General features: G+C 54.8%; 1 protein-coding gene across 4 annotated transcripts in view; it reads right to left on the bottom strand.

Annotated features, from left to right (window-relative positions):
• The window catches only part of DEPDC5 (DEP domain containing 5, GATOR1 subcomplex subunit), a 67,618-nt gene continuing 58,174 nt past the window's right edge, over nt 1-9,444 (bottom strand). For all 4 annotated transcript variants that reach the window (XM_079763035.1, XM_079763039.1, XM_079763034.1 and 1 more), the window contains 5 exons: nt 7,198-7,367; nt 5,183-5,354; nt 3,231-3,291; nt 1,345-1,427; nt 1-1,194 (listed from right to left, as the gene is read on the bottom strand). In XM_079763035.1, coding sequence (XP_079619161.1) covers nt 902-1,194; nt 1,345-1,427; nt 3,231-3,291; nt 5,183-5,354; nt 7,198-7,367 — 779 coding nt within the window. In that variant the 3' untranslated portion in view covers nt 1-901. The remainder of the gene's footprint in view (nt 1,195-1,344; nt 1,428-3,230; nt 3,292-5,182; nt 5,355-7,197; nt 7,368-9,444) is intronic.

The following is a 9,444-nucleotide window of genomic DNA, read 5'->3' as shown; positions in this document are numbered from 1 at the left end:
AATATATTTTTATTGATTTCAGAGAAAGGAAGGGAGAGGGAGACAGAAATGTCAATGATGAGAGAGAATCATCGATGGGCTGCCTCCTGCATGCCCTCCACTGGGGATGGAGCCTGCAACCCGGGCATGTGCCCTGACTGGGAATCGAAACGTTGCCTCCTGGTTCATAAGGTCATTGCTCAACCACTGAGCCACGGCGGCCGGGCCAGGGGCTAGGGCCGGGCAATTCTTTGCTGTAGGAGCCACCCTGGGCAATGCAGGGTGTTGGGAAGCACCCATCAGATGCCAGTAACACTGCTGACTGTTATGACACCGAGTGTCTCCAGATATTGCCAAATGTTTCTCAAACGGGGGTCAAAGTCGCCCCCAGTGAGATCCCTGGCCAGCCCCTGGTGCTCCCCCAGCATGTACCAGGGGCCTGGGAAGGTGGGGGGTGTAAGACGGCGCAGAAACCAGGCTGGGGACAGGGATGCCGCCCGTGGCACTTTACTCCACGCCGCTATGTACAGGTATGTACAGCCGGTGTGAGCCTATGTACACTATTTCACAACATTATCTTACATCCTGTGCGCACTCCTAGTGGGAAGTGCAGATCCTGCTCCAGGAGCCCACGGGGGGTGCAGGAGGGGACTCTCAGAGGAGCCGCCCCCTCTGAGGACACTCCTGGGGGCTGCCTGTCCCCTTCCCACGGGCCATCTGGGCCTCCCACCTGCTCTGGGCGGGCGCTAGCTGCTTCCAGAACCCTTCTCCTCGAGCGGAAGAACACTGGGGGGAAGCGGCAGTGGCGGCCCCCGCCCCCTGACGGTGGCAAACTGCCACCGGTGCCCAGAGCCTGGCTGATCCTATTGAACACAACGGCCGACGGGCGGGCGCCCTCCCACCCTCTGACCCCACGCCGGGCTCAGGGGGCGCTGGCATGCATCTTCTCCAGGCAGCTCGCCCAGAAGGCGACCAGCCGGTTGTCGCGGTTGACGCAGAAGTCGGTGAAGTCCCTCAGCAGCCGGTCGGCGAACTTCTCGTCGCCCGTGGCACTGGAGCGCCAGGTCTTGGTCAGCATGGTGTTGTAGGCCCAGTTGTAGCCGATCCGCTCCTCGCAGAACATGTTCTGGTTGGCGGAGCTGGTGGAGTTGCGCCGCCGGCGCTGCTGCCCCGAGAACTTGCGCTTGGAGTAGGGCAGCTGCAGGAACACGGTGCCTGGAAGGGGGGAGGGGGCTGGGTTGCAGCCACGGGAGGCGCCCGGGGTCGGGTCGGGGTTGGCTGGGCAGTTCTGCAACCACAGGTGGGGTGCAGACTCTGTGCATGGTCCCCGCCCCCACCCCCCCACTTCTGTCCAGAGCGCCTCACCTGTGACGTGGATGTACTGAGGCTTGTTCTCAGCTGGGAAGTTAAAAGCAGACGCGGAATATTTATCTTGCACAAACCCAAACCTAAGGGAAAGACAGGAAGACGCACTGAGTAGGGCTTCTCAAGGGTCCAGGGGCTAACAGGGTCCGACAGGCTGGCTAACAGGGCCTGGAAGGTCTCCTTCAAGATGGAACGTGCAGGCTGCTTGCATCTGTCCCCGCTGCGTCTCGGCCTCTGCCTCCGATGGCTCACCGGACCTCCTCCCGCCCGGCCTCCGTTCACCTCCGGGTGGCCGAAAGCCCCCTCCCGCCGCCCTCTTCCTCACCCCCTGCTCCTGGCACCCCCGTCCGTACCATCAGACCTTCCCACGGTGCCCAGCACATCCTCGGGACTGTCAGGCCCTCCAGGAAACGGTCCTGGTCTTTATTTACCATAGCCACACCTCCCTCCCTTTCGCCTCCCACACTAAGCACATAGTAGGTTCTCAGTAAAGGCTCTGAAGGGAAACGAAGTATCTTAATTGAAATTCTGTTCTTAGAAGCGAGGACCAGCCTGGGCTCTCAGCTTCGCTACGGTCTGGAACGAGCAGGAGGGGCCGTTTTTCACGCACGGCTGTTCCTTCCGGCTCCTCGGCTCCGGCTGGTTCTATTCCTGGTTTTTCTATTTCGTGAGGCCCATTTGTCACAGCTCTACCTGCTAAGTGCCGCAGAGGACACGGTAATGGATGTGGCTGCCGCCCTGAGCCCGACGGCTTATGTAACGCGGGCGGGGACACGGGCAGGACTCCAGGAGGTAAAAGGCCCCGCTCCTCCTGGACCAAGTTCCTCGGGTGATGCTGTGTGGCCGCCTCCACATCAGTCAGGTGTGCAAATCACACGGACAGGCTAACAGGCCCGCCAGCCCCATCCGCCGCCCGCAGGCTGACTCCATCAGGTGCAGGCGCAGACTGGGTTTTCCCCTCTTCCTCTCCGCTTCCAACCAAGTCCTTCATTTCCTCGGCGTGGGTCAGCCTGAGCCACATTCTTGCCTCATCTCTTCCTTAGTCACCAGGAAGGAAGGACCTTCCATTTTAAAAAGGCAACTTAAGCTCTGCGCACTGGCAGTATCGTAACCAATGAGGTTTACCCGAGGCGCGATTATTGCTAAACGGAAAAAAAAAATGCGTGGCTCAGTGGCTGAGCATCAACCTATGAGCCTGGAGGTCACAGTTCGATTCCCGGTCAGGGCACATGCCGGGTTTCGGGCTCGATCCCAAGTGTGGGATGTGCAGGAGGCAGCCGATCCCTGATTCTCGCTCATCATTGACGTTTCTATGTCTCTCTCCCTCTCCCTTCCTCTCTGAAATCCATAAATATATACATACATATATATACATATATATATATATATATATATATATATATATATATATATATATATATTAAAAGGCAATTTAACCACATGGTCCTTGGCCCCCTCACTATCCCCGATGGACAGCCGAGGCTGGGGAAGGCTTCCCGGGAACACATCTGAAGCGCCAGGAATTGCCTACTGACTTCCCTACCACTGCTTAAGCACTGACTGTCTTTTCAGCATGTGTCCAGGGACTCGATAAATTCCAGTTTTCCGTCTCCTGTCACCTCCCGGATGATAGCCTGTCTCAGGTCTTGCTGGAGGCTAAGGAGGGAGCTCTGCTCTCCCCTCAACTGGAAGGCGACAGAAATCAGGTCTGAGAAACAACAGCCGTAGGAACCAAGGCCGGGTCCTATCGGAGATGAGCAGCGCACGTGACATTGGGGGGCTAGACCTGCTTCCCCGGAAATGGAACCAACGGGGCTTCGCTCTGGGAACGGCCATTCCAGGAGCGCGAGGGCCCCCCTGCCGTTCTCTCTCGCGAAGGCACGAACCTGTGCGCGATGGCCTCCTGGAAGAGGTGCATGCGGTCCCAGTAGGTTTCCGGCTCGAAGCCTGAAAGGGAGAAGGGACAGATGCTCGGCTGTGGCGCTAAGGTACGCGACTGGCCCGGGGTCTGCCCTTCTGAGCCCTTCTCTGCTCTTGGCAGTGCCTCCCCCTGGGTCACAGGCTCAGCTTTTCCACACGACCCGCCTCCGGAAAGACCGGCCTCCACCCCAAGGGGGGACGTGCCAAAGAAAGTGACAGCCACACATTCTCACCCTCCCCACCCCTGCGTTCCATCAGGATCTAGAGAGGGGACGAACGCGAGTCCTGTGAGCTGCCCAGGACTCATCCCTATGACCTCCTGTGTCAGCAGCGGAAAGGAGCATGATGTCCCAGTGCAAACAGGAGAGGAGCTTTAAGGGCAAGTCATCTGGCCCTGGCCGGTGTGACTCAATGGATAGAGCGTCAGCCTGCAGACCAAAGCGTCCCGGGTTCAAGCCCAGTCAAGGGCATGTACCTTGGTTGCAGGCTCCTCCCCAGCCCGGGGCCCTGGTCGGGGCTCGTGCAGGAGGCAACCAATAGATGTGTTTCTCTCACATCGATGTCTCCTCTGTCTTTCCCTCTCTTCTACTCTCCCTAAAAATCAATGGAAAAACATCCTTGGGTGAGGATGAACAAAAAGATAAAAAAATAAAGAAATGCATGTTATCGGCCTCTAAGGACCGTCTTCCATTTCCCTATGAGGAAAGGCAATATTATAAGCTGGATGGGAAAATGGAAGCAAATAAATATAAAAATAATTTTGGAAAAGTGATCGGCTGGGGAGGGGCGGGACACCCCCTCCCCCATGGCCCCCTTTGCGGCGGGGGCTGGGCAGCCTGTCCCACAGCAGCGGGGCCAGGGGCCAGGGCCGCTCTCGGGACGGAGCAGCCACTGCAGGAGGCATCCCCAAGGCCCGGGGGCCTGCAGTGGCCTCGTCACTCCTCCTTCCGCACTTGAAATCTTCTCTCTAGGACAGACCTGAGGATTCTGGGCAACGGGAGAGCAAGGGAGAAAAGGCTTTGGCTTCAATAGGAAAACACACACACAGCAGATTCTAGTCGGGTTTGTAAGGGTTTGAATTCGCTGTCATCAGAAGGGGCGATAACTGGAAGAGAAGCAGCACAGAAGCAAGAAAATCGAATTTTAGATTCCAGCCCTTATTCCTTGAAGCTAGGGCTCCTTTCGTTCAGCTGTAACCATGGCAACCCACAGAGGCTGCTGGTCTTGATGACGGGGTTATGAGTGGCAGAGAAAACCATCAGCTCACACAAAAAACGGCCCCCGACGCCAGCCCCTCGTGCTGTCCTGTGCTATCACCGTGAAGGTGGAAAACCCCAGAGGAGGCTCGGACGGTGCGGGGGACCATCTCTCTGTCCCCTCAACATGTGAAAAGCAGCACTATAAGGCGGCGCCTGGCTTAACATCGTCAGATACCCACAATCATCAGGCATTTCCGAACTGCAAAGATGGTCCTGCTCAGCCACACTGTGAGGTCACATGTGTGTGTGTGTGTGTGTGTGTGTGTGTGTGTGTGTGTGTGTGTAGAGTGCTTTATAGCCCCGCTGGCGTGGCTCCGTGGTTGAGCATCGACCTATGAACCAGGAGGTCAGGTTCCATTCCCGGTCAGGGCACAAACCCAGGTTTTGGGCTCAATCCCCGGTGTGGGGTGTGCAGGAGGCAGCCGATCCATGATTCTCTCTCATCATTGATGTTTCCATCTCTCTCTCCCTCCCCCTTCCTCTCTGAAATCAATAAAAAAAAATATAAAAAAATAAATAAAAAGGATTTTGAGGCTCAGAGACATTAAGTGACTTGTCAGTCACTAAGTGAAGGACGAGGATTAAAACCCAGACCCTGTGGCCCCTTGTCCGAAGGCTCTGTCTGCGCAGGAGCCGATCCCCGAGGGAGCCTCTCTTACTGTCGAACAGGTGCTCGCTGCCCTCCTTGAGCAGACAGCTGACGCTGAGCGGGATGAAGAGCTGGGCGCGAAGCGGGTCGCCGTACAGGTAACTGGGCAGCGCAAAGGGGCCCTCCAGAACCGGGACCAGCAAGAAGCCGCAGGAGGTGGCTTTGCGATGCCACCCTTGGACCTGGTGGGAAACACACACAGTGTCACCCCCAACCCGGTGCAGGCGAGAGGAAGCACTGCCCGGGGAGCGAAGCGGCCAGGTGGCGTCACGCACGTTGGCTGGCACTGTTAGTGATCGCCGCTCCCAACCAGTCCCGGGCCGGAAAACGCAGTCTCCCCTCCTGACGAATACTCGAAACCTGTGAGCTAAGCACAGTGCCTCCTCGCAGCCCACGCGTCTGCATGGCCAGTGTTTCTTTTGGGAGGAGGAGACTGGAGAGAGCTATTTCTTGCCTAGAAATACCTTTCTCGCCCGGCCGGTGTGGCTCAGTGGTTGAGCATCAACCCAGGAACCAAGAGGTTGCCGGTTTGATTCCCGGTCAGGGCACACGCCTGGGTTGTGGGCTCGATCCCCAGTAGCGGGGTGCAGGAGGCAGCCGACTGAGGATGATGTTCCTCTCTCCTCAATGTTTCTATCTCTCTGTTCCTCTCTCTCTAAAAACCAATAAAAATATACTTTTTAAAAAACCCTTCTCATTCTATAGGGTGTTGGAGGAAGGTCACAGGATATAGGTTAAGTCCTAATTTTGTCCTTTATCAAAACTCTACTAAGTCCAAAGCATCGAATGGGAACACGATCCGCTCCAGCTGGCTGAGTGGGACGTGGCGCAGGGTGCGAGCTGCCTGCCCTGCGGAATGAGCGCAGCTCTCGGCAGACTCCCAAAGCTGTCGGTCCGAAGACTGGCCCACAAACAAAGCTACTGGGCCGTGGAGACAAACCTTCCCGTTATAATGTTTTCTTAGGAAACAGTGGCCGTGTTCTTGGTCTTAAGATATTTCTTTAAACCAGAAAACTGATATATAAATAAAAACGGATGCATGTGGCTTTGGCATACAGATGAGATTTGTGTCAAATACTGTTTCAAAAAATTACAGTTTGGGCCATACCTCAATTTAAACAAATACAATTATGTTTAAAACGGCAGGGGACCACTCTTCAGTTTTCCCAGGAACGCTCAGATCAACAACAGCATAACCACACCTCAAAAACCAAGCTCTCTGTTTGACCAAAACACTCTCTAAGGCTTAGTCAGTGACTTTTTCATTTGATGTGACACTCATCCTAATGAAATCTGATTCAGAACCAGGTGGGGCATTGCCTCAGAATGATAATTAACATGCACTAGAGACTTCGGGCCATCTTTTAAAACCTGGACTTACAAATGCTCCCCTGATGAGACTCTCTCCGGGGGAGGGGGCTCGGAGGTGCTAATGCCTCCCGTCCCCGGGGACACGTGGCGGTATCTGGACACACGTTTGGCTGTCACAAGGCAGGCGTGCTCCTGGCATGTAGGGGTGGAGGCCAGGGACGCTGTGCAGCATCCTACAAAGCACAGGACAGCCCCCCACGGCAGAGCGTTATATGGGCCAAGGTTGAGCAATTCTGATCTACACCCTTTGTGACTGCTTGAATTTTTTACTGTGCTTAAATACTTTTAAAGAGGCTATTTCAATAATCCAGGTGAGAGGTGATATATATATAAAACTATATATATTAAAAAAAAGTGAGCCCGGCCGGCATGGCTCAGTGGTTGAGCGTTGACTTATGAACCAGGAAGTCACAGTTCGATTCCCGGTCAGGGCTCATGCCCGGTTGTGGGCTCGATCCCCAGTGAGGGAAGTGCAGGAGGCAGCCGATCCACGATTCTCTCTCATCACTGATGTTTCTATTTCTCCCTCTCCCTTCCTCTCTGAAATCAATAAAAGGATATATTTTTTAAAGTGACACGATTTGCTACTGAGCACCCACTGAGCCCCCTGCAAGGCGAGCCAGGGCCCCATCCGCAACGAGAGGAGGCGCTCACCATCTCGAAGAGGACCGCGGCGGTCACCGCCATCCAGTGGAGCTTGATCTCGAAGGCCGCGTTCAGGGAGAAGTTGCCATGGTAATAGCAGCTGCACCACTCCAGCCGGTCTGTTCGGTTGTTCACATCCACGTCCAGCGTCACAGTCCTCTGCTCCGGGACAGTGGCAGCTATGTCCGCGCAGAGGAGGGGCCCCAAGAGAGAGGGAGAAGGAGGAGGGGATGAGGAGGAAGAATAAACACCCAGATAGGAAACTGCAGCATCACCAAAGAGGAAAATCGCAGATTCCAGAAGCTTCTGGGAAGATTCCAGAAGCTTCCTGGAAATCATCTAGTCCAGGGGTTGCAAACTTCTGTCAAGGTCCAGATAATAAACAGGTTTTGCAGGCTATGTGGTCTCATACAGAGACTGTTTCAATGGCTCAGATCTGCCATTATAGTGCAAAAGCAGCCACAGGCATTTTATTTACAAAAACAGATGGATTTTTAGGGCGGTGAAACTGCTCTGTGTGATACTATAATGGTGGATACATGTCATCATACATTTGTCAAAACCCATAAAATGTACACCACCAAGAGTGAACCCTAATGCAAACTACAGACTTTGGGTGATGATAATGATAATGTCAATGTAGGTTCATCGATTATAACAACCATCCCACTCTGGTGGGAGATGTTGATAGTGGAGGAGGCTGAGTGTGTGTTGGGACAGGGAGCATATAGAAAGTCTACTTTGCGCTCAATTTTGCTTTGAGCCTAAAAGTGCTCTAAAAAGAAAACTTATGCCCTGTCTGGTTTGGCTCAGTGGATAGAGTGTCGGCCTGTGGACTGAAGGGTCCTAGTTCAATTCCGGTCAAGGGCACATGCCTCGGTTGTGGGCTCGATACCCAGTAGGAGGCATGCAGGAGGCAGCTGATCAATGGTTCTCTCATCATTGATGTTTCTCTCTCTCCCTCTCCCTTCCTCTCTGATATCAATAAAAATATATTTTAAGAAAAGAAAATTTATTATAAAACAAATTTGACCAGGTAAGCCATAGTTTACCTCCCCCGATCTAACCCCGCCCCTTCATTTATAGCTGAGGAAACAGCAGCCAAGGAGGGAAAATGCCTCGGTCAAGATCACAGAGTCAGAACCTCCGCCAGCTGAATCCCTGATCTTCCGATCCCAGTGACCCATGAAGGGCCACAACTGGACCAGCCATCCAACCACATCACACTCCGGGGAACGTCTCCCTTTTTTGGTCTCGACCCCGGAAGGCAACAGTTCTATAATCTTGCCTCAAGAGACCTCATCATGAGACCTAATGCCCTGTTTCATTAACTGTGTACTGCTCAAAAGTTCCAGGTCGGTATCAAACTAGCTCATCCTCCCTGGGCCTCCTGCTCAGAAATCCTACGCAGCCACAGAGGAGTGCTCTGATCAATGAAATGTGGATGAGTCACAGCCTCCCACGTGCCTTCTCCTCTGGCCACACTCGCTTGTAATCGTCCCCTTTCCTCCTGTTCCTGGTAACCTTCCTCCCAGTGTAAGCCACGCGCTCACCCATGCTCACCCGAGGCCTGGCCAGGATCCCACTGACACTGCTTGGCCGGCTACAATACTTAAGGCAAAATAATTTAGTGGCTCTGATGCTAAAAGTTTCATTGAAACTGGCACACAAACCCCTCCAGCCCTGCCCGGCTCTGACTTGTCTTCCTGAGGCCGTAGTGCAGTAGGGTGGGGGCTCAGACAGTCGAGAAAACACACCAGTCCTAACACCGCATGGAAGCAGCGCCTTGGGGAATTCCTTCCCCTCCTGAGCCTCAGGGTCACGAGCTCTGCAACATAAATCACAGCATGGCTCCGGCACGGGAGGGAGGAGGAGTAAATGAGGTGACTGTCTGCTTGCTGCAGTGCCGGCTCATGAGTGATCCAGAAACCAGGGCATGAAGGCTGTCGTCCGCATGGCACCGCCCGGGGCAGGGCTAGAGAGCCGCATCGCCCGCTCAGGCCGGGAGGGCAGAGGACAGCGCTTGCTTCGGCTGCAGCTCACTCCTCCCACCAGCTCTGAAAACACCTCGCTCGGCCTGACACCGGCTGAGGGAGGCGACCGACGAGCTTCAGGGCCTCCCCGGGTTGCTGAGCTCCCCGATCTTGGCTCCTTCCTGGAATCTTCAATTCCCTCCCAGGCAGCCGTTCCCAACTGGGGGCAAGTTGGCACTCCCCTGGGGACGCCGGGCAATGTCTGGAGACATTTTGCCAGTGG

Source organism: Cnephaeus nilssonii (genome assembly GCF_951640355.1).
Source record: "Cnephaeus nilssonii genome assembly, chromosome: 22".
In the NCBI taxonomy this organism is placed as follows: Eukaryota; Metazoa; Chordata; class Mammalia; order Chiroptera; family Vespertilionidae; genus Cnephaeus; species Cnephaeus nilssonii.
This window is presented reverse-complemented; position numbering and strand designations above follow the sequence as displayed.